Genomic DNA, 26,375 nt, shown 5'->3' on the forward strand with positions numbered 1-26,375 from the left:
TATTCTAATTAATTTTATCAAACCTTTCTAACCCTATGTTAATGAAGGTTCTCAGTCATCCAGGTCATGGTAATTCTATGTGCTGTATCGTAAGCAACTGGACGTGTTTCAATGTCTTGAAGACGTTTCACCTCTCATCCAAGAGGCTTCTTCTGTTCCAACTAACTGGAGGGGAGCTGCAGGCTTTTAAACTCTGTGTGGGAGTGTCCTTACAGAGTCTTTAAGGACACATGTGAGCTCTGAGTTTCAGAGTCGTTAAGGCTACTTGTGGGTCGTTGACCCAACCAGCCTTCATGACGGTTGCTAAGGCTAATTTAATTAACTTTTTTTTTATATATATACGGTCTTTTTCCGTCCATTTTTAAACGTGCTGTGGTCCAACGTCTCTTAAAGAAGCCTAATCTTGATCCCACTGTTCTCAATTTTAGGCCAATTTCTAAACTACCATTTTTATCCAAAGTCTTAGAGAAAGTGGTTTCAACTCATCTTTTAGCTTTTGTGTGTCATAATAACATCTTTGAGAAGTTCCAGTCAGGTTTTACAGCATTACATAGCACAGAAACTGCCCTCCTCAAGGTAATGAATGACCTCTTTTTTTTAGCAGCTGACAAAGGAGAGAGCGCAATTTTAATTCTTTTAGATAAAAATGCTGCTTTTGATACAGTGGATCATGCCATTTTAATCAACCGTCTTAAAACCTGGATGGTCAACAAGGGCACTGCTGTTGGTTGGTTTTATTCTTACCTTTTAGAAAGAACCTTTGCGGTCACCGTAGGTAATTACACATCATCTACACCCCAAATTGCCTGTGGTGTACCGTAAGGTTCGATTTTATTTTCTATTTATATGCTCCCTCTTGGCCATATTATCCAACAACCAATTACTGCAACTCTCTCCTGTTCTCCCCTCGACTTTGGAACGACCTACCTGAGGAGATAAGGATCGCAGAATCAGTGACCTCTTTTAAATCACTTCTTAAATCCCACTTTTATAGGCTTACTTTTATGTGAAGTCACCCTTTTTTAACAGAATATTCATCTTTCTAGCTTTTATTACTGCTCTTAGACAACTTGTCTGTTTGTAATTCCTCCCTTGTGATGTTTTTTTTCTTTCTTCTTTCTGTCCTTTATTGCTTTTATCTTATTATTATTATCCCTTATTCCTTTTACTGCTCATAATCTTTTTATTTGTCCTTAATTCCTTTTATGTGATGTTGTCTTTATATTTGTCCTTTATTGCTTTTTATACTTTTATTTATTTCTATTTTTGCATTTATATTTCTAAATTAAGTATCTATTTTATTCCATTCATTTGTGTATTTAATTTTTCGTTTCTTTCTTCTCCCTCTCTTCCTTTTCTCTGTTTTGTTTTATCATTTTTATTAATTTTACTTGTAATAACTCATTTTGACTTTGTAAACTCTGTTTTTAAAGGTGCTATATAAATAAAGTTTATTATTTTTATTAATATTATTATTATTATCTCAACTGACCATTTAACATGTACTTCTACACTGGAAATATTTCACATATTTAACAAACATCTGTGAAAACTAGAAAACACTTTATCATCACGAACATACAGTACAGACCAAAAGTTTGGACACACCTTCTCATTCAATGAGTTTCCTTTCTTTTCATGACTATTGACATTGTAGATTCACACTGAAGGCATCAAAACTATGAATTAACACATGTGGAAATATGTACTTAACAAAAAAGTGTAAAACAACTGAAAATAAGCCTTATATTCTAGTTTCTTCAAAGTAGCCACCTTTTGCTCTGATTACTGCTTTGCACACACTCTGCATTCTCTTGATGAGCTTCAAGAGGTAGTCACCTGAAATGGTTTTCACTTCACAGGTGTGCCCTGTCAGGTTTAATAAGTGGGATTTCTTGCCTTATAAATGGGGTTGGGACCATCAGTTGTGTTGTGCAGAAGTCAGGTGGATACACAGCTGATAGTCCTACTGAATAGACTGTTAGAATTTGTATTATGGCAAGAAAAAAGCAGCTAAGTAAAGAAAAACGAGTGGCCATCATTACTTTAAGAAATGAAGGTCAGTCAGTCCGAAAAATTGGGAAAACTTTGAAAGTGTCCCCAAGTGCAGTCGCAAAAACCATCAAGCGCTACAAACAAACTGGCTCACATGAGGACCGCCCCAGGAAAGGAAGACCAAGAGTCACCTCTGCTGCGGAGGATAAGTTCATCCGAGTCACCAGCCTCAGAAATCGCAGGTTAACAGCAGCTCAGATTAGAGACCAGGTCAATGCCACACAGAGTTCTAGCAGCAGACACATCTCTAGAACAGCTGTTAAGAGGAGACTGTGTGAATCAGGCCTTCATGGTAGAATAGCTGCTAGGAAACCACTGCTAAGGACAGGCAACAAGCAGAAGAGACTTGTTTGGGCTAAAGAACACAAGGAATGGACATTAGACCAGTGGAAATCTGTGCTTTGGTCTGATGAGTCCAAATTTGAGATCTTTGGTTCCAACCACCGTGTCTTTGTGCGACGCAGAAAAGGTGAACGGATGGACTCTACATGCCTGGTTCCCACCGTGAAGCATGGAGGAGGAGGTGTGATGGTGTGGGGGTGCTTTGCTGGTGACACTGTTGGGGATTTATTCAAAATTGAAGGCATACTGAACCAGCATGGCTACCACAGCATCTTGCAGCGGCATGCTATTCCATCCGGTTTGCGTTTAGTTGGACCATCATTTATTTTTCAACAGGACAATGACCCCAAACACACCTCCAGGCTGCGTAAGGGCTATTTGACCAAGAAGGAGAGTGATGGGGTGCTGCGCCAGATGACCTGGCCTCCACAGTCACCGGACCTGAACCCAATCGAGATGGTTTGGGGTGAGCTGGACCGCAGAGTGAAGGCAAAAGGGCCAACAAGTGCTAAGCATATCTGGGAACTCCTTCAAGACTGTTGGAAGACCATTTCAGGTGACTACCTCTTGAAGCTCATCAAGAGAATGCCAAGAGTGTGCGAAGCAGTAATCAAAGCAAAAGGTGGCTACTTTGAAGAACCTAGAATATAAGACATATTTTCAGTTGTTTCACACTTTTTTGTTAAGTATATAATTCCACATGTGTTAATTCATAGTTTTGATGCCTTCAGTGTGAATCTACAATTTTCATAGTCATGAAAATAAAGAAAACTCTTTGAATGAGAAGGTGTGTCCAAACTTTTGGTCTGTACTGTACATACACATCAAATGCTTAGACTGAAAAAAAAAATCCATGAACATGGCAACTTGTTATTAAAAAACAGTTGTTACAATAAACTGTATGTTCACAAGGAAAATATTTTAATTGGAGTCAAATTTTAATTTGCATATATAGAAAAAAAACCTTTAAGAACCACTGTCATCAACTACTCCATTACAACTGCTGTCTTTAAGTTTTAACAGCTACATGTGTAGAATACTCCTGAATGTGGATGTGATATGGAGTCATCATATTTATACAAATGGCTTTGTTTAGTCACTACTGAACTTTACCACCATCTCCTGGATTTTAAAATGAATGGCATTTATTCTGCCATGGTCAAATGTCCATTCCACAGTGTTAATGAAAGTGAAACCACTTCATGTAGCTGCCCCTCAGTTCTGTTCCATTCCAAAATTTAAAAGGTTCTTCCTTGGCCCATGCTATATTGCTTCAGAACGTTTCAAGAAAATCAAGCCAGTGTTTCTTCTATAATCCAAACAGACATCATCACCTCCTTGGTAGAGTAAAAAACCTACGTGCAATTGTCAGAAGGTGAGGTTCAGAGCTAAATATTGAGCTAAGTTGTTATATTCAAGATGAAAAACTTTATCAACTGAGGTTGAAAAGGGTAGGAATAGCAGCACTTACCTGTTCCCATCATGTTACTGACAGAGGCCAGTTCACTGAAGGTGGCGTAGTTGGGCAGGATGCTCTGGACAGGCACCTCATCAGCGGCACTGCGGATATCAGCCTCCTCACAGAGATGGCGGAAACACGACATGGCCACCAGCACAGCCTCTGTGTCCGGACTCCACAGGAACATGTAGAGACATACCTCCAGCTTTGTCTGCGCTTGCCGGCAGATGGGAATGCCACCACCCATAGTGGCGCACTCCTGTAATGAGCAAGGGCCAAATCCACAGTGTACACATCATTTCCCTTAAAGACAGGATGCCACATGAAATCTTAAACCTTTCCCAGCAATCACAGTACCAACAATTTGCTTCAAAGTCAGTAGCCCCATTCCAGGGTATATACAGAAATTCTTAAGTTGAATTTAATACCTTTTTTAATACCTTCACAATATTTTGTAATACCAACAAGACTTCGAGCTGCAACTGTAGTGGCAACCTTTCAAACTTCAGTGTTGGGGGTAACTAATTGTAAAGTAACGGATTACTGTCATTTTGTTACTTAACTTTCTGAGTGAATAAGTGTAGTAATGCTTACAATTCAAATCAAGTACCTATTATTACTGGATACTTTACTTTTTTGCCTCAATAAAAACACTGACCTATACACAATTATTTGTTATTTAATCCTAACCCAAGACAAAAAATGATTTTATTGTTATGTGAAGGAAGAGCACACACCACTTCTCCAGCGCTACACTCTTTCTTTCACTATCATTCTATCTCAATGAAGACAAAATGACAAATGAAAATCAGAAAAGGTTTAAAAAGTTTAAAAACAGAAATGTTTAATTAAAGGACTTCTGTAAAAAGTAAAGTGACGAGTATATAAAATAATAATTCCTTTCCAAAAGGAGTAAGGTAGCAGTAAGGAGAAAGAGAGAGGGCCCATTTTCTCCTCTCCTGCCCCCTGTACCAAACTGAGAGAGAGGTTTTCCTACAGCAGATAACTGCAGCAGATCCATCATATCAGGGAAAAACATGTGATGAGCTGTTAAAAGTCTGTCTGGGAGAAGATACACAATTTGTAAAGTTAGCTGCACAATATGTAACACTCTGCCATGAGACTAGAGAAACACACGAATGCTGATCACAACCATTATTGCTATGATATAATATTGTTGTTGTTGCTTTTCATTTCTTTATTTTATGTATTATTATTATTATCATCATCATTTAATATGAATATATTCATATATATATATTTTCATTATATATAACAACTTGCAACTGCCTAATGACACCCAATCTGTGTGTAAGAGAGAGACAGCACTTCATCAGCACACACACACACACACATAGGGTATACAGTATAAATGTATATACTTTTTTTTTTAATTTTTTTTATTCTATTTTCATTTTATTTGTATATAATTGATTCTGCGAGTTGTATTTGTTTTGTTTCATTGATTCTTGATGCTTTGGCAACATAGTTCTCATAACATTCATGCCAATAAAGCAAATTTGAATTTGAATTTGAGAGAGAGAGAGAGAGAGAGAGACACACACACACAGAGAGAGAGAGAGAGAGAGAGACACAGAGAGAGAGAGAGAGAGAGACACACACACACACACACACACACACACACACAATTCAATTCAATTCATTTTGCTTTATTGGCATGACTGTTACAAGAACTATGTTGCCAAAGCATCAAGAGTCAATGAAAACAAAACAAATACAACTCACAGAATCAAATATATACAAATATAATACAATAAAAAATAAAAATAAAAATAAATAAAAATGTATATATTTATACTGTATACCTTATGTGTGTGTGTGTGTGTGTGTGTGTGTGTGTGTGTGTGTGTGTGTGTTGATGAAGTGCTGTCTCTCTCTTATACACAGATTGGGTGTCATTAGACAGTTGCAAGTTCTTATATATAATTAAAAAAAAAGAAAAAAAAAAAAGATATATACATATATATACAGTTCATATTAAATGATGTTAACAATAATAATAATATATAAAATAAAGAAATGAAAAACAACAACAACAACAATATTATACCATAGCAGTAATGGTTGTGGTTAGCATTTGTGTGTTTCTCTAGTTTCATGGCAGAGTGTTACGTATTGTGCAGCTAATTTTACAAATGGTGGATCTTCTCCCAGACAGACTTTTAACAGCTCATCACATGTTTTTCCCTGATACGATGGATCTGCTGCAGTTATCTGCTGTAGGAAAACCTCTCTCTCAGTTTGGTACAGGGGGCAGGAGAGGAGGAAATGGGCCTCAGTTTCTATTTCTCCTGAAGAGCAGTGTTTACAGACTCTTAATTCTCTGGGCTTCCACTCTTTCTTATGCCGACCTGTTTCAACCTGCAGCTGATGGTCGCTGAGTCTGTACATTGTTAGTGTTTGTCTTTGTTTGGGGTTTTGTATGCTGACCAGATATTGTGCTGGAGAATACTCTCTGTCCAGTGAGCGATAGCACTCCAATTTATTGATGGATTTGATTTGATTTTTCCAATTGTCAATGTAAGTCTTTTTATTCTCTTTGTCTATAGATATCAGATGAGTTTTGGAGAGAGTTTGGAGGTCTTGGGTTTTGAGGTGGCAGGTTTCTCTGGTGTTTCTCAGAGGGTCTGTCTCTGGACAGAGGCTGTTACTGAGAAAGGCTCTGTGGTGATAGGAATCAGGATCAGCTTGTGCTAAGTGAACCTGGAACTTAATTGACCTTTTGATCATGTGTAGAGAGAGAGGAAAGTGTCCCAGCTCTGCTCTACATGCATGGTTTGGACAGTTTCTGTGGACCTTGAGGATTTCCTTGCAGAATTGAAGGTTGAGTTTCTCTGTGGGTGTTGTGTCCCATGAGGTGCCTCTGGGTCATCAGAGGGCCCCACACTTCACCTCCATACATCAGGATGGGTTTTATTACACTGTTAAATAGTTTTAGCCAAATTGTAACTGGAGGATTGAATTTATATAGTGAGCTTTTGATGCTATAGTCGCCCTGCGTGCCTTTTCTGTGAGGGAGTTTGTTGCTTTGTCAAAGCTGCCTGATGAACTGATGGTGATGCCCAGGTAATTATATTCCAATGTATGCTGAAGTGTGGTCCCTCTTACCCTGAAAACATGTTTGGACTCCTGTAACCTTGCCTTTTTCTGGAATACCATGACTTTGGTTTTGTCAAGATTGATATCTACCGCCCAGTTTTGACAGAACGTCTCCAGCAGAGAGAGGTTCTGCTGTAGGCCCTGTTCTGTTGGGGACAGTAGAACCAGGTCATCTGCATACATGAGGAATTTGATGTCTTTGCCTTGTAGATGTAATCCTGGGCTTGAGGACTGTTCAAGAAGAGTGGCCAGTTTATTGATGTAAATGTTGAACAGAGTGGGAGACAGGTTGCAGCCCTGATGCACTCCTTTCCCTTGTTTGAAGAACTCTGTTCTTTTGTTTCCAATTTTAACACAGCACTGGTTGTCAGAATATTTGGATTTGATTAAATCATACATTTTACCCCCAATTCCATATTGGAGAAGTTGTAAAAATAACCCGTTGTGCCAAATTGTGTCAAAAGCCTTTTTTAGATCTACAAAACATGCAAATATCTTTCCTTTGTGTTTTCTGTGAACATGCTGTTGGATGAGTGTATGCAGAGTGTATATGTGGTCAGATGTTTGATGTTTGGGTAAAAAGCCAATTTGGCTTCTAGACAGAATATTATGTTCAGTGAGATAAGAGATTAATCTGGAGTTGAGGATGCTACAGAAGAGTTTACTCAGGTTGCTGTTAACACAGATGCCCCTGTAATTGCTGGGGTTATACCTGTCTCCATTTTTAAATACAGGAGAAATGAGCCCTTTATTCCAAACACTGGGGTAATATCCAGAGGCCAACACCATGTTGAAGTGTTTTTGCACGGCAAGTTGGAGTTTTAAGTTACTGTGTTTCAGCATCTCTGAGTTAATGCTGTCTTACCGCAAGCTTTTCCATTTTTAAGGGTTTTGATTTTGTGCTGTATTTCTTTAATGGTGATGGGGTAATCAAGGGCACATTGGTTGTCCTTCACTGTCCTTTCTAGTTCTTTCAGTTTGTCTATTGTTAAAATTTGGTTATGATTCAGACCCTGACACTCTGGATTTTTATAGAGGTCATCAAAGTAATCTTTCCAGATTTTGCCATTTTGAATTGGGTTGGTCTCTGTATGTGGGTTTCTGTTGATGTTTTTCCATAATTTCCAAAAGGTGTTGTCATTTATGGCTTTTTCAATTTTGTTGAGTTCTCCCTCCATATGATGCATTTTTTTCACACAGAGGAGTTTTTTGTATTCTTTCAGGGCTTGGACATATTCAAGCCGTCCTAACGGGTCATTTGGGTTCCTGTGTTTCCTGTTTGACAGTTTTCTCACACACACACACACACACACACACAGAGAGAAAGAGAGAGAGAAAGAAAGAGAAAGAGAGAGAGAGAGAGAGAGAGAGAGAGAGAGAGAGACTGCCCTTTGAGTGCGGGAATCATGCGCCAAATCTCTGCATCGTCCTCTGTGTGAAAGTTTCTGATGCAGAGAGAGGGAACAGTTTTGCTGCGGCTCTGATGCACCTCCGGAGGTAGTATCAGAGCCACAGCAGAGGCGAGCCAGGGTCTGTGTGAATGGATAAGCCGGAGGCGCAAAGTGGGGGCGTGTCGATACGATGGTGTTCACAGTCAGACAGCTACACAGATCCTTCACTCATCAAATAAAAGAGAAATGACAGTAACGTGTTAACTGGTGGTGTCTTTGGCAACTTACATGATGAGGAATAAAATACCAAAAGGTATACGTGGAAAAGCCTCTGTCATCCTGTCTGTCCTACTGACTCTTTGTCACATTTCTGCCCGACAAACAGCGTCTGTCCCCGGCAAAAAACTCTAACTCACCATGTGTTTGTGTCCTTCCACTATTGTGTTGTTGTAGTAACTGTCTTGAAAAAAATCACGTCGACATCAGCCCTCCCAACCGAGACTTCAGTGAACTCTCCCCCAGAAATCAGCATCCCTCCCCACGAGTGAGAGAGACAGCGTCCTGTTTACTGATGATGATTATGAAATTATGTAATTTAGAGCTAAAAACGTAACTTTGTCACTTTCCAGGATGTTTGGTTGGTCAGGATCTCAATCACAACACATTATAAATGCATCCATATGATTATAAACAGTCAGTGGGTAGATTAACAGGTGGACACCGGGGAAACACGTTGAAAAAACCACACAGATGTCAACGCCATGATGTGTACCGTCACGCCTCTTTTGGATCCGCAGCACCGGCGTGCTGTATGAATTGACACACTGTTGCGGCTTTACGCCGGAGCTGCTTGGTTCAGTGTGAACAAACGAATGCGGAGAATTGGCGAGCCTTCGCTGCGGAGATAATGGAGAGTCTCTGTGTGAAAAGGGCTAGTGAAATGGACTACACTGCTAAGCCGGTAAGTGACCTGATCCAGTGTAATTTCCAATGATTTTCCCAAAGGGGGACTGCATCATTTGTTCAGTTGATGACATGTCGCTCATAACCTGCCTGCTGACTCTTTTTGTAACCAACAAAGCAACACGCTACACATGGGACTCTACCTTGTTCTTGAGCAGAAACTTGTTCCTGCAGATGAGGATCTCCCTCAGCCACTTGAGGACTTCTGTCCCATTAACCATTTGCTGGCCAATCAGTTTGCGGCAGATAAGGAAGAGCACCTGTGAACTGAAGTAAGAACAAAAAAGGAGAGAAGTCATTTTCCTGTAAACGCCAAAAATATGTTTAAAACATCAAGATCCATGAAGATTTGCCATTTCTCACACAATCATGACATTCATGGTTGTTTGTTGCTGTCCAGGTTATATCTAGAAATTAATACTTACTACAAAGTCTTAATCCTCTCGCAAATGCTGATGCAATTTTTTTTGTCATGTTTTCCAATGCTCAATGCTCACAACAAATAAATCACGTTCATCTGTAGGGTGGTGATGTATCACAAAACACTGTACCTGTGTAAACATGTTTAAAGAAAGTGGCGAACTCAGGATTTTTTAGGGGCAATGAAAAAAATAACAAAGGGCACTAGCTATATGCAGTGGGGCACCAGCACACAGAAAGTCATGATACATTTATGGTGAACTATAAGGGCACCCTAGAGGGCGCTTTATCACATTTTCTTCACTGTAAAGGCACCCTAAAGGGCACTTTGCCATGTTTTGTCCACTGAAAGGGCAACGTTGGCTCGGTTAATGTGTTAGCCAACATCAATTCACTAGCTTCAATGTTTATAAATGGAACATGCAGGCCTTCACAATTAAACTTTGAAGTTAAACTTGACCAGGATAAGTTAACATTTCAGTCAGACAATTGAATTGTTTTATTTATATACTGTCCTGTTGTTCGAATGAAACATACGGGTAAAATGTGTCTGAATGCGCATCACATGCATCACACTGCTCTAACGTTTATAGCCTGCAAGGTTAGTTTTTTTTGTATATAATTTTTTCACGAGGAGCAGTCCATACATGTGGACAAGCAGCTTGTTATTATGCTTGATCCATTCTCATTTACTTGTCTTTACCAGAAAAAACATCATGGTGGCTCTGAACATGACATTGCAGTTACAATCCAGTCAAACTGTTGTTGGAAGACTACACAGCATTCATTTGGAAGATACAGTTGAAACCAGAAGTTTACATACACTATATAAAAAGACACATAACCTTTTTTTTCTCACTGTCTGACATTAAATCAGACTAAACTTTTCCTGTTTTAAGTCAGTTAGGATTACCAAAATTATTTATATTTGCTAAATGCCAGAATAATGAGAGAGAGAATTTGTAAGAAAATTTCTTATTACTTTCTTCAAAGTCAGAAGTTTACATACATTTCATTAGTATTTGGTAGCATTGCCTTTAAATTGCATGACTTGGGTCAAACGTTTTTGGGTATCCTTCCACAAGCTTCTCACAATAGTTTGCTGGAATTTTGGCCCATTCCTCGTGACAGAACTGGTGTAACTGAGTCAGGTTTGTAGGCCGCCTTGCTCGCACACGTCTTTTCAGCTCTGCCCACACATTTTCTATAGGATTGAGATCAGGGCTTTGTGATGGCCACTCCAAAACACTGACTTTGCTGTCCTTAAGCCACTTTGTAACTAATTTGGCAGTATGCTTAGGGTCATTGTTCATTGGGAAGACCAATTTGCACCCAAGCTTTAACTTCCTGGCTGATGTCTTGAGATGTTGCTTCAATATTTCTACATAATGTTCTTTCCTCATGATGCCATCTATTTTGTGAAGTGCACCAGTCCCTCCTGCAGCAAAATACCCCAACAAAATGATGCTGCCACCCCTGTACTTCACAGTTGGGATGGTGTTCTCAGGCTTGCAAGCTTCCCCCTTTTTCCTCCAAATGTAACGATGGTCATTATGACCAAACAGTTCAATTTCAGTTTCATCAGACCACAGGACATGTCTCCAAAAATTAAGGTCTTTGTCCCTGTGTGCATTTGATGTTGCTTTTGGAGTAATGGCTTTTTCCTACAGAACTTGTTTCACTGTGGATAATGACACTCTTACCAGCTTCAGCCAGCATCTTCACAAGGTCTTTTGCTTTTGTTCTGTGGTTGATACGCACATTTCGCACCAAAGCACGTTCATCTCTAGGACACAGAACCTGTCTCCTTCCTGAGCGTTATGATGGCTGGACATTCCCATGGTGTTTATACTTTTAACTGTTTGAACAGATGAACGTGGCACCTTCAGGCATCTGGAAATTGATTGATGAACCAGACTTATGGAAGTCCACAATTCTCTTCCTGATATCTTGGCTGATTTCTTTTGATTTCCCCATGATGTCACACAAGGAAGCAGTGTGTTTGAGGTGTACCTTAAAATACATCCACAGGTGTGAATGTAATTAACTCAAATGTTGTCAATTAACCTATCAGAAGCTTCCAAAGCCATGACATCATCATCTGGGCTTTCCCAAATTGTTTAAAGGCATAGTAAACTTGGTGTATGTAAACTTCTGACTTTGAAGAAAGTAATAAAAAATTGTCTTAAAAATTCTCTCTCTCATTATTCTGGCATTTAGCAAATATAAATAATTTTGCTAATCCTAACTGACCTAAAACCATTGACACATGTTCGAACGTGAGTGAGACCACTGTCACCTCATATTGTCCCACTTTTCTGAACACCAAATCACATTTTTCAAATGTGACACAAACATCCACTTGGACTCAAGGATGAACTCAAGAATTCATACTGTAATTATGACAAAACATCACACAAATGTATAATAGGGTACAATGATAAAATGATGACAACAAGGTTTCAACTGTATTTGTGCATGATTTCTTAGCTCCTAATGCCAGGTAGGCATATTAATCAACTAATTGTTTCAGCACTTATGTGATTTTAATGGCAGTATTTGTAAATGCAACCTACACAACAGCCTGATCAAACTGTCTGGCATGTTTGAAAAAAAATAAAATTGAACATGAAGCTGCTGATTATGCAGATGCCTATTAGATACTGAATTAGATATGTGCCAATAAGAATCAAATAAAACTTATTCAATATCAAATAAAACATATTAAGAATTTCAGAGAACATAAATCTCACTGAAGCAAAAGAAGGTAATCTCTAAAGAAAAATCTTAAAACTTGAAAACAAATGATCATTTGTTAGTTTTTGTAAAAACTATTGCTCTTTTACTTTTTTGATAGCATGTCCTTTTGTTTATAGTATAGCTTTGCGGTTATGCTGCCTGCTTTCTGCTTTGCGCTCCCTGACATTTTGTTTGCAATTCTGGCACAAACCTCTCGTGTGGGTGGGGTTTCAGGCGTGTGTCCACATTGGCTAATGGTTTTTTGAGTGACAGCTCAGTGCAACCCATCCGGGTACTTCGCCCTTGCATCACATCCCCCCTTTTGTGTGAAAACAATCCTCTAATTTGAATGGTGCTCAATACAAATTCCAATGACTTTGCCAATTTAACAGCATAAAATAAGAAAACCATGGTCTTTTAGGTATTAGGATAAAAAATACTATGGCCAGTCAGGCAAGTAATTATATCATGTATTTGCTGATCAACAATTGGTGTCGTTACAAAGAAAAAAATGCCAGAAATAGGGGTTGATAAGTGTCCTTTCAGGACAGCAGATTTGGTCACATTTTCAGAAGACCTATCATAAATTCAAATTTGAACCAAACTTCATCAATGTTTTTTGTGACAAAGTAGTATGTGTTCCACTCATTCCATCACAGAAAAAAGAACGCCATGATATACATTTTCTTGAATGTAAAGTGTGTGTAACTTTTGACCACGACTGTATACACCCGGTGAGTCAATGAGATAGTTGTATATGGCAGGATATGACACCACTTGGTGATCATATGTAAACTTTTGACTGCGACGGTATGTATTTCTGACATGTCACCTTTTCTGTCGTTGTGACCAGTGTTGGGGGTAATGCGTTAAAAAAGCAACACGTTACAGTAATAAATGTCTTTTAGCGGTAACAGAGTAATATAACGCATTACTAATAATATTTCAGTATTTTATTATTACAGTCATGTCATGTAACGCGTTACAATCGGCCATACCAACCAAAGTGAAGCGTTTATTGTTGTTTTTTTTAAGAACCCGTTCACACCAAAATGCCCATATTAATATAGGCTCTGTGTGTTTAATATAGCCGAGCCTATAAGTTTTTTGTTCAGTCTCTGTGTGACTGAAATGAGCCATATTTCGTAGGCCTAATAATGAAGCCTAATCTTCCGAGTGCACTTTAATTTACATTGTTGAATAACATATGCCCATGTATTCCTAGTTTTGTGGACTATAATAAAAAAGTCATGTCATTATAGGCTACATTATAGAAGGTACTGGTCTATTGTGTTTCCTTTGTCTGCCAAGGTAATTTGATTATCTAACAAGATCTAGGCTATTTTATTATTCTATATAGGTTATTTGGATGTCTTGTTGAAAGTAACTAAAAAGTAGTGAAATAAGTAATATGTTACTCTACGCAGACTAATATTGTAAAGTAATGTTACTTTAACATGAAGGTTGGCACTCGTAGACAGTAATAATTAAATCCTCACTCCGTTGACATAAGCTACAGTGGGCCTGCCAATCTATCTGCCATCCGTCTATCTATCCATCCATCCATAGACAGATAACCTACAGTGGGCCTGTCTATCTGTCTATCCATCCATTCATCTATCCTTCCATCGACAGATAAGCTAGAGTCTATCTATATATCGATCCATCCATCGACAGATCGATAGAGTGATACAGTGATAGATAGACAGGCCCACTGTAGCTTATGTCACTGGGGTGAGGATGGAATTATTATGGCTAGCTAGCTTGCTAAGCCCCTGTTAAGTGTCTTAATGTTAGCAGACTACCAAAACAGCAACATAATGTGACAGAAAATGTGACATGTCAGAAATACATATGCCAGCTGCAATGCAATGAGATAATTGTATATATCAGGATATGACACCTCCGGCCACTCTGTGGGATTGTTTGTCCACTTTAATGGATGCAGACTGAGAGGACACTCATCAACCCCCATTTCTGTAATTTTTTTAATGTAACGACTTGATTTCTGATCCGCAACGACATGATATAATTACTTGCCTGACTGGCCAGAGTATTTTGGATCCTAATACCTAAAAAGACTGGTTTTCTTAATTTATGCTGTTAAATTAGCAAAGTCATCAGAAATTGTATTGACCGAGGTTTGTTCCAGAATTGCAAACAAAATGTCATGGAGCGCAAAGCAGAAAGCTGGCAGCATAACTGCAAAGCTGCAAATAAAGCCAAATGTCTGATCATCGAGAAAGATACAGAGTCAACTATAAACAAAAGGACATGCTGTCAAAATGTAAAAGAGCAATAGTTTTATGATTATGCAAACAAGTTGTTTCCAAGTTCTAAGATTTTTCTTTAAAGATTACTTTTTTTGCTTCAGTGAGATTTATGTTCTCTCAAATTTCTAACTTTTATTTGATATTGAATAAGTTTTATTTGATTCTTATTGGCACATAACTAATTACATAATTAACCTAATTGAATTGAGTTTATTAAAGGATAACTACCGTTTTTTGCAACCTATATACGATCATTTACTCACCCAGATAACTTTGGTATCATTTGCCGTCGTTCGGAAGAAATTAGATCCAGTGGAGCGCCGCGTGTATCCATATAATGCGAGTGATCCAGGCACCGAAGCGCAGCCTCTATGAGCATTATCTGCCACGAAACTAGTTCATTTACCAATATTTTGTTACGATACGCTAGTGCTATTCCCCTCTGAGTCCAGGCTTGTCTGTTATCAACATCCGGGGTCTGTAGGTTGACCTACTACCTCTGACCTGGAGGATGTCATCTCTGAGCTGCGCGCGCACCCGCGACAGCCCGGCTTGTTTACCTGTAGCTGCTACTGCTAGTTTGACCCCGGATGTTGATAACAGACAAGCCCGGACTCAGAGGAGAATAGCACTAGCGTATCATGACAAAATATTGGTGAAATTAACTAGTTTTGTGGCAGATAATGCGTTATATAGAGGCTGTGTTTCAGTGCCCCGTCACTCCTATTATATGGATATACCGGCGCTACACTGGATCTGATTTCGTCCGGACTTTAAATGACACCAAAGTTATCTGGGTGAATAAATGATAATATTTTATGCTAGAAATAAGGTCCAGGTTGTAAAAAACGGTAGTTATCCTTAAGACACTTCGACTTCTCACTGACTACTAACACATTTTCAAGTTTCCGTTGACAAAAACTAGACTAAAACTTTGAAGAATACATTTACTAAAATGTGACTAAAGCTAATAAGCATTTGTGTCTAAAGACTAAGGCCCAATCCTAATTCTCCTCCCTTAACCTTACCCCTTGGTTTCAAGTGCACTCGCTAGATAGATTCCCCTCAATGATGAAGGGACAGGTGTTGAGGGGTAGGGAATGTCACCTTCGAATTGGTACACCACTTCATGCAAATTAGCGTAACAGACGTCTTCAAATACGTCACGCGTATCGTCGATGTAGGCTTCGAGCGCTCATTCGAAAAAGACGGCTCCAGTAGTGGTGTTGCCAATTTCTTTGGCTGTTTTCATTTACTTCCGTCTTACAAATCAACGGAGAAGAAACACAGGAAACAGGAGCCGCCCTCGCCACCTTCTTCTCCTGTTCGATTATTTTCAGGTATGTCGATCAAAAACAAAAACATCACGCAGTGTCATCAGCTGTTGTTGTTGTTGTTGTAATAATAATAATAATAATAGTTTTAATTATTTTTATATTTTGATATGACAGGCAGGTTATTTGAATGTGGGGCTTGTGGGAAAAGTATAGTAAACTATTCCTGCGGTTCTCTTGCATAGATTGACCGCGCGGGAGCTGGGAATCAAAACAATAATAAAACGTGTGGATGAAAACCCACACATTTTTATTCGCATCATGATATCGATTTTAAAAATCCTTATGGAAACGGTGAAATTTGATTAAATGTCATGAATATACAATGTTTATGCAACAAAACATGATGGAAACAGTTGTGAGTTGCGATTACGAATTATGTCAGTCTTCCCCTCAATTTGAAGTGTGCATCGCACGGCCCTTCAAATTAAGTGGGGATTTTAAGGGCTAAACAGCACTTCCCTTACTCATCTTGAAGTTTGGGACACCCTACCCCTCCGCGGGAACGCGCAAAAACCAAGGGCTAGGGCTGATTTTGAGGGGAAGTGCGAGTATTGGGACGCAGCCTAAGTCTAAAACAGCTGCCAAAATGAACACTGCTGAATTACCTGCAACGATTTTAGAGTGCACTGACTTACTGCACCATCCTTGCTGTAGTTCACACAGCATGGCACAGTGCAGAGGGAATGATCAAGTCTGATTAGATGCCTGACTTCAATCCCAAAACATTGCCTTTTACACATACTGTATCACTCAAGTTTCTATTCAAGACAAAATGTTAAACTAGAATTACCACTTCAGGGTTGTATCCCTCCGTGCAGCAGTCAAGTGGCAGTTTATATGCGTGTCCAGACTCGTATAATCTATGTAGTAAGGACTTTGAAGCAATAAAAGGTATAAAGTGTAGTTCTTGTTGAAATGGATTTTCTCACTTTATTGACATGTATGATTCCAATTAATAATTTTCAGTGAGAAACAAGCTGTCGTCACTTCAAGTTTAACATCAGCAAAAATAATGAGTTTTGATGATATTGACATACAGCAGAAGTCAACCATCAGGGCTACAAATTTTAAAACATTGCTGCATTACAAACATCTTCAACCCGGCAGCAAAGAATATCTCTACAATCAGCACAGTTTCAAGGTGGGCATCCAAGATTAGCGTCACCAAATCAGTATCCCACCAAATGTGAAATATGGTCACAAGTTCCCCTTCTTTTCCTGAGTTGTGGTGATGAATAATGGCCAGAGAAAAAATTATGCAGAACATTATGATGTCACGGTGAAGTTGACCTTTGACCTTTTGGATATAAAATGTCGTCATTTTATCATTGTACCCTATTATGCATTTGTGTGATGTTTTGTCATAATTACAGTATGAATTCTTGAGTTCATCGTTGAGTCCAAGTGGATGTTTGTGTCACATTTGAAAATTCCCTGTGATAAGGTGTTCACAAAAGTGGGACAATATGAGGTGATAGTGGTCTCACTCACATTCAAACACGTGTCAATGGTTTTACAAATTCATGCAGAATTCATGAATGCATAGCTAAATACTAATAGTAACAGTTATTAACCCATGTATGTATGTATGTATGTATGTATATACTGTAGTCATGCTGCAGTCTGCAGGATGCTCATACGTGTAACCCGTGTTACCACTGTATTTTTTTGTGTAGTTGAATGAATTAAATTTGTTTATTTCGGTCATACAACACCAATATCAAAATCAACCATTTTGTGTGAACAATTTAGCCAGCACATATTATACACAATTACAACCATACACACACACAAAAAAGAAAATATCATACAGTGACCGAAAAGGGAATAGGCTGAAGCCAAAGGCTTATATTTGCCTATCCTTTACATTCTATGATATTAAATTACCTCAACAATCCAAAATAATAAGATGAAGGTAATCGTTACTGTATTTTATAATTTTTCTTTATTTTACATTTCAAGGCTTTCTTAAAACTCAACAAAGAACTACATGTCTTCAACTCATCACTGAGCTTATTCCACATTTTAACTCCCAAGACTGAAACACATTTGTATTTTATATTAGTTCTCACTTTACACCTTTCAAGAATCAATAACCCTCTTAAATTATAGTTTCCTTTTCTTAATTTAAATAACTGAAGAATACAAACTGGAAGGCTGTTGATCTTTACTCGAAAAATTATTTCCATTGTCTTTAAGAACACAATATCTGAAAATTTTAATGCCTTAGATCTTATAAATAGTGGGTTGGTAGGTTCACAATAGCACACTTTGTTCATTATTCTAATTACTCTTTTTTGAAGTTTGATTATAGGGTCTGTGTTTGTTTTATAAACATTTCCCCAGACTTCAACACAGTACGTCAAATATGGAAATATAAGAGAATAATATAAAATATGCAGACATTTCTTATTCACCATGTCCCTTGTTTTATAAAGAATAGCAATGGATTTGGATACTTTTCCCTTGATATATTCTATATGAGGCTTTCAACACAATTTATGATCAATAATTACTCCCAAGAACTTAGTTTCATATACTCTATCAATTTCCACTTGATTTAATTTTACTTCACAATTGGTCCTGGCACCACTAAACACCATAAATTTTGTTTTCTTTTGATTTAATGATAACTTATTAATATCAAACCATTTTTTTAGCTGAAACAACTCTACTTCTACTGTCCTCAGTACTTCCGTCAAATCCTCCACTGAACAATATACATTTGTGTCGTCCGCAAACATAACAAATTTCAACTTAGTAGACACTGTACAAATATCATTTAAATAAAGTATAAATAACTTAGGTCCCGATACCGAGCCTTGTGGAACCCCACAAGTGACTCTTCTAAAATGTGATTTAGTCTTATTAATTTCCACATATTGAAACCTATTACTTAAATAACTTCTTAACCACTGTTGTGAGATGCCTCTTATGCCGTAGCCTTCCAATTTCTGCAGAAGGAATGATCGATTGTGTTGAAAGCTTTACATAAATCAATAACTACACCAACAGTGTGTTGCTTCTTATCTACTGCCGTAGCTATATTTTCAACAAAATCCATCACTGCTAAGGATGTTGATCGATTGCTCCTGAACCCATACTGATGGTCACTCAGTAGCTCATATTTATCAATGAAGTTATCAAATCTATTTACAAATAATTTCTCGAGAATCTTTGAAAATTGAGGTAGTAAAGACACAGGTCTATAATTTGATACCATATGTTTGTCACCATTTTTATGGATCGGAATAACTTTGGCCATTTTCATTTTGTCGGGAAAAATGCCAGTTGATAAAGATTTATTACATATATAAGTAAATGGCTTAAGGACACAATCCATCACTTCTTTTACAAGTGACATATCAATGTTGTTGCCATCAACAGATTTTTTGTTCTTAACCTTAACTTAACTTAAAGGATAACTACCGTTTTTTACAACCTGGACTTTATTTCTAGCAAAATATATGATCATTTACTCACCCAGATAACTTTGGTGTCATTTGGCGTCGTTCGGACGAAATTAGATCCGGTGTAGCGCCGATATATCCACATAATGCGAGTGACGGGGCACCGACACACAGCCTCTATATAACGCATTATCTGCCACGAAACTAGTTCATTTCACTAATATTTTGTCATGATACGCTAGTGCCATTCCCCTCTGAGTCCGGGGTTGGCTGTTATCAACATCCGGGGTCAAACTAGCAGTAGCAGCTACAGGTAAACAAGCCGGGCTGTCGCGGGTGCGCACGCAGCTCAGAGACGACATCTTCCAGGTCAGAGGTAGTAGGTCAACCTACAGACCCCGGATGTTGACAGCAGACGAGCCCGGACTCAGAGGGGAATAGCACTAGCGTATCGTAACAAAATATTGGTGAAATGAACTAGTTTCGTGGCAAATAATGCTCATTGCGTTTCGGTGCCCCGTCACTCGTATTATATGGATATATCGGCGCTACACTGGATCTAATTTCGTCCGAACGACGCCAAATGACACCAAAGTTATCTGGGTGAGTAAATGATCAGATATTTTGCTAGAAATAAGGTCCAGGTTGTAAAAAACGGTAGTTATCCTTTAAACATAACCACTTCTAACACATCACTTTCTCCCTCTTTTTAGTATTTTGCCTGTACTCTCTCAATGGACAGTGACAATCATAGTGTCAGAAATGTATCCAAAAATGCATCATATGCTTCATTAGTATCCTCCACAAAAACCTCCTGCCAATCATGATTTGAAAGGTCGGCCCTGAACGCCTTGATTGCCTCTGGTGATTTTATTCTAACTAAATTATTAACTTGTCTTTTTGATTGTAAATTTAGCTTGTTGTTCATTTATATCACTGTAAAAACAGGCAAATGATCACTTACATCAGTCAGTAACAGTCCACTTTTTCTCTTCCCATCAAATACATTTATAAAAATATTATCAATCAATGTTAGACTATCCTTTGTTATTCTGCTAGGTTTTACAATTTGTGGATAGAAACTCAAGCTAAACATAAGATTAACAAAATCAGTAGTTTTCATATGATCGTTAAATTTCATCAAATCAATGTTGAAGTCACCACAAACCAGGATCACTTTATCATTATGTCTTTCATATAATTCATAAATCTTCTTATTAAATTGATCAATGCATGTACCTGGAGTTCTATAAATACAGCTAATTAATATGTTTTTGGATCTTTCAACAATGATTTCAATGGTTACACATTCCATCAAATTGTTGTGAGTAATAACTTCATTTGTTTTACATTTCTTTAATCACAACATTATAGAGTCTAACAGTGAATTTTTAAAAATGGCTGTTAAAAAATCATAAATAACTTTATGTGATTTATTATCACATTATACCCTTATAGTTAATTGTTCAAAATAGTGCTGGCTCAGTATTCAAGAATGTCTATATATAGAGCACAAGAAAGTAAAGCAATTGTTCATTCTGTTCTTAAATTGTTATTTTTTTTCTCTTAAAGAGGTCACAAAAAGTAGTAGTACTGTTAAAATATTTTCCTATCCCTACTCCCTACTACGTGGCCCTTGTTGGCAGCAATTCATATCTTTAAGTTCTCTTTTTTTCATTAGATCAGTTAATATTTTGATGGTATATCAATGTGGTAATGCTCCATCACGTTTTAAATCTATTACACAGCGAATATTGAACTAAAGCTTGACTATAAAAAAAAGAAAATCGCAATATCGGTCAGAAAAATCGCAATTAGATTTAAGATATCATTTTCACAAAAATGGGATGTTAGGATGGACAGACTGACAACCTGAGAACATAAAACCTCCAGCCACAGCCACTGCCAGTGTGAAGGCATAAAAATGCAAAGTGATCTACAGACGCTGCAAAGCTACTGTGCCACCCTAACCAGAACATGATTGTTGAGTCACAGCAGACAACTGTGGCTCCATGGCTATGACTGTGGGCTAAAGCAAGGCATTTCTTAAAGGAAATATGAAAAGATTGTTGAGTACCTGATGTCCCAGAACGTCTCTATGGGAGCGTCAGGATTCCACAGGTCTATGGTCTCTGGCTGGTGCAGAACTAACAGAGCCTGGAAGGAGACAGGGAAGGAGACGGCAGAAGACAAGCAAAGAGAGAGGAGGAAGAGAAAGAACCAGGAGGAGGAGACAAAACAATGGTTTGTGCTGAGTGGAGACTTTACAGTAAAATTAATGCACAATAGCGAAATGTCTCTTTAATCAGATATTTAAGACAGACCTGTCCACACTGTTACTTGCAAGTGATCAGGGGTCTCATTTATAAATATTGCGTATGCACAAAACGGGGCCTCAAAGAGGCATATGGCCACATTAAAGACAGCGATACTTATTTGTGATAACTATACAATAAGCACCTTTTAAGTGTAAGAGATATAAACCAACTCAAATTCCGTTCCATATTCCATTGGCACTGTCTCACCATCACCTGTTTTCTATACCCTGTGACTCAGGTGACGCCATGGGCACAGGCTTAACACCATTAAAAATTCTGGGGACAGGGCAACAAGCAACAAAAGGTAACATAATATTAAACATAAGACATTGGTGGTCAGAGAAAAGGGCACCTATACATTTGATGTCTGGACTCTCTAGTCTATAGCATGAGATAACGCTACTTCAGTATCACCTTTTGTGTGAGTAAGACCAGTCAGACCACATGATAATAAAATAGTTATAGCAAGAAGTTCCATATCATGTAGTAGTTTCGAATTTGATGGGACTGTTTATACCTGATAACCCACAACTGTGTTTTAAAGGCCCTGAAACAGCAAACTGACAGCAAAGAACTAGCTGCGACAGAGGCTGACTGCTGCGTAGCGTCTTCTGTGTCTCGGCCAAAAAGCTGCACTTGAACGAACCACAAAGACAAGAGTGTCCGTGGCTTAGAAGAGTTAATTCTACCTCTTTCTCTTTGGCCATGATTCACTGTAAAGACCCATTGATCAGCAGGCTCATTTAAATTCAGCTGCTCTGATGCACTTCTATCAGTCTGGATTTGACACTGTTGCAGAGTGTCACGTTGCGAGTAACACAAAAGGCACTTGGAAATCAGATATGAGCGTTTGGACTGAGACACATTTGTAGTAGTCTGATTTGAATTGCATTTCAAACTATCTCCGAATGTGTGTTTGGATCCAATTTGCAAAAATCGCATTACATGTGGTGTACTATCCAAACTTCCTTAAATCAATCTGGAGATGCAGAAAAAACTGATTAAGGCTGGCAGTTGGAACAAGGCTTGTGAGACTTTATCTTTGTTGTGTCTCCAATACATAGATTATGCAGTTAATTACCACACCTGCAAAGAGAACCAGGCCTTCACTGATCTTTATTCATACTAGAGACACACCTTTAAATAGGGCCTGAGCACTGACAGTGCGAAGGCCCTATTGTATCTGTAAGGATTATTAGGGCCCGAGCAGGAAACCTGCGAAGGCCCTATTGTATCTGTAAGGATTCTTATTAGGGCCCAAGCAGGAAACCTGTGAAGGCCCTATTGTATCTGTAAGGATTCTAATTATTAGGGCCCGGGCAGGAAACCTGCGAAGGCCCTATTGTATCTGTAAGGATTATTATTCTTTTTAATATGCCCACGAGATTGCATATTTGGCGGCCTGAACATACCCCAAAACTAACCAAACTTGGAACATACATGTGGTGAAAAATTTGATAATTCAACATGATTGGGGGTGGGTGTGGCCAGGGGACTCTATAGCGCCACCTAACGTTAGGTCAGGCTGCCAAAAAATTCTTGGATCTTCATGAAATTTACAGGAGTCATGGGTCTCAAGGGGCCAGGAATTATTTTTGTCTGAATTTTTGCCGCCATTCAAGGTGAACGGCGTGCAGCAATTTTCAATTTTCCGATACTGTTTTCGGGACTTTAGGATAATCACAGTCTCACCAAATTTGGCCCGTAGCTTCTAACCCATGAGTACGTTAATTGGATACCACAACTGCCCTCATGCGCGGCACGACAGCTCAGTAGCGCCCCCTAACGCCCCCCTAATGGCTTTTCCCATTTTGTTTTTTTCATGTCTATGTCTATGTCTCATACTTTATTTAACTTGTCCTACAGATTTCATGCCACGGACTTCACAGTCACTAAATATCATCTTCACACCTCGATGATGACACCTTGTCAAAAGCTTAACCCATGAGTACGTTAATTCGATACCACAACTGCCCTCATGCACGGCACGTCATTTTTATGCCTCGTACTTTATTTAACTAGTTCGACAGATTTAACGCCACAGACTTCACAATCACTAAGTATCATCCTCAGACCTTGATGATGACACCTTGTGAAAAGCTTTCGTCTCCGATATACCTGGTGGACGTGGCGGTGCGGTCAATTTCGAGACCCCCTTATGGCTTCTCCTATTCTGCCGTACAGACAAACACCTAAGGGACACCAAATTTCTGCGCACGCATCACAAGTCACGCCCATTGATATCTGAAATGGGTCTGGGCGTTTTAAGTTAAAAAATGTCTCCATAGCGCCCCCTGGAATATTTCAAACTTGAAGCCCCGCCTCCTACATGCACATACATGAACAAAATTCGGTATGCATAAGTATCATGACCAGACGCACAAAAAAGCCTCTTGGACCCATACCCTCAGTCCAACGAGAAGTTTGCAGTTTTCCATTTTATACAGATGGAGCAGTATATTTCAACATATTTTGTTAAGCCTTACTGTTTTCTGATCAGCTCTAGTTTTGATTTGCTGTATGCTCAATATCTACCTGTAGTCTTGATAGATTCATCATAATGTAGGGTGCATTACCACAGCTCTAATTGCATGAGTACAAAAACAACAGAATCACCACACCACTCTGCAAAGAACACTTTCAATTCTTCTAATTTTAAGTTGCCTCCAATTCTTTATTTTTTTTAATTCCTGTTGAGCTCAATGACACAAAACAATAAATGCAAATCAAAACTTCCTGACCAGATGTTGCAAATTAAAAGCATTTCGGCATTTTAAAAGGGCAAAATCCCTCCAATTCTTGATTCAAATTGAAAAATCTGCAGAAAGTGAAAGAGAAGTCAGGACATCTACACTAGGGTTGGGCGATACAATAAAATTTTCCACCCAACCACCATCAGCCCATCAATTGACGATTTCCATTATATATGCGCAGGTCTGCGCCAGCACATGTGGTGGGTGGGGAATTCTCACCAAAATCACCAGTTTTTTTGTTTTTTTTTATTAGGGCCCGAGCGCTTGTCAGCGCATCTGTATTAGGGTTGGGCGATATATATAATTTGCGATAATATCGTCATTGTTGTTTTGACGATGTGCAAATTTCCATTATCGAGTATTTAAATTACTTCGCCAAAAATATTGAAAAGCACACAGAAAATCCTCACATCCACTTAATACACGGTGCAGCAACGCTCTCTACAGCATGGCAGGATTTGCCCCACCCCTCGACCTCTTGCCTTCGACCTCTGAACCCTGCGACGTCTCATAACAACAACAACAACAACAACAATGGCAGACTACATGCTTGTGTTCGTGTTTCTTGCAACTTACTTGCCTTGTAGTCAAGTGTGAGTCGCAGCAGCAGTTCGACCTCATTATCGGTCCACACAAACAAATCTGGTTTCCTTGCACTAGCCATTTTCGTCTTCCTCTTGTTGTGTTCGGTTTCTCCGTCTACTGTCTTTTTGTTTACAGCGCGCAAGCTTTTTGTGAATGCTCTGTCTCTTCTTCTCCGTTTTTGGCGAATTTCAAGCGCCACCTATAGGCCTTGAATATGAACTACAGCATTTTCAGTTGTTTTCAGTGGATTGGTCTGGACGCAATTATTCTTGAATTTTAAAGGATATTGACTGATTATCGTTATCGCCAAAATCCCCAAAAATATCGAGATATTATTTTTTGCCCATATTGCCCACCACTAATCTGTATCTGTAAGGATTATTTTTTTCCTCTCAAACGATCACATATTTAGCGACCTGAACATACCCCAAAACTCACCAAACTTGGAACATATGTCACAACTGGTGAAAAATTTGATAATTTCACATGATTTGGGGTGGGTGTGGCCAGGGGACTCCACAGTGCCACCTAACATCAAAAAAATGTGTGCGCAAATCATTTTTGATCGTCATGAAATTCACAGGACTCATAGATCTCATCGATTTAGTCACAAATTAGTTTTATTGGAATTTATGCCGCAACAGGAAGTCAGCCATCTTGAATGGCATGCGGCGATTTTCATTTTTCCGACACTGTTTAGAGGACTAAAGGATGTTCGCAGACTCACCAAATTTGACAAGTAGGTTCAAACTCAGGTGTACTTTAATTTGATGCCACAACTGCCCTCAGGTGCGGCACAACAGCTCAGTAGTGCCTCCTAATGGCTTTTCCCATTTGGTACGTACTAGGGCATTAACAGAAAAGCCGATTTGTCGACGTCAGTGATGCAAGTCGACGACCCCTGAGAGTGGTCGACAAGTCGTGTTTTTTTTTTTTTTTTGGGGCAGTGAACAGTGACAACGAATTTGTCTTCAAAATAAGAGCTTTACATTAGGGATGGGCATTTCGAGTAATTTTCTAACCGAGTACCCGAACCTGGTCCTAATCGAGTAACCGAATAATAAAATACATGACTCATAAATGTGCTCTGTCCATCAGACAGCGCATTCCTGACACACAGCGTCGTCAGACAAAATATCAGGTGGTTAATAAGAGTAGGATGGAGTTTAAGATGCACATATGAGTTTATGACTGGGAAAAAAAAAAGTTT

At 38.7% G+C, this 26,375-nt stretch overlaps 1 protein-coding gene across 6 annotated transcripts in view; it reads right to left on the bottom strand.

The window, feature by feature from the left end:
- nf1a (neurofibromin 1a) overlaps positions 1 to 26,375 on the bottom strand; it is a 224,814-nt gene that overhangs the window by 112,652 nt on the left and 85,787 nt on the right. For all 6 annotated transcript variants that reach the window (XM_084350867.1, XM_084350866.1, XM_084350865.1 and 3 more), the window contains 3 exons: positions 21,587 to 21,666; positions 9,474 to 9,597; positions 3,869 to 4,115 (listed from right to left, as the gene is read on the bottom strand). In XM_084350867.1, coding sequence (XP_084206993.1) covers positions 3,869 to 4,115; positions 9,474 to 9,597; positions 21,587 to 21,666 — 451 coding nt within the window. The remainder of the gene's footprint in view (positions 1 to 3,868; positions 4,116 to 9,473; positions 9,598 to 21,586; positions 21,667 to 26,375) is intronic.

Source organism: Pagrus pagrus, assembly GCF_965226575.1.
Source record: "Pagrus pagrus genome assembly, chromosome: 4".
NCBI classification, from domain to species: domain Eukaryota; kingdom Metazoa; phylum Chordata; class Actinopteri; order Spariformes; family Sparidae; genus Pagrus; species Pagrus pagrus.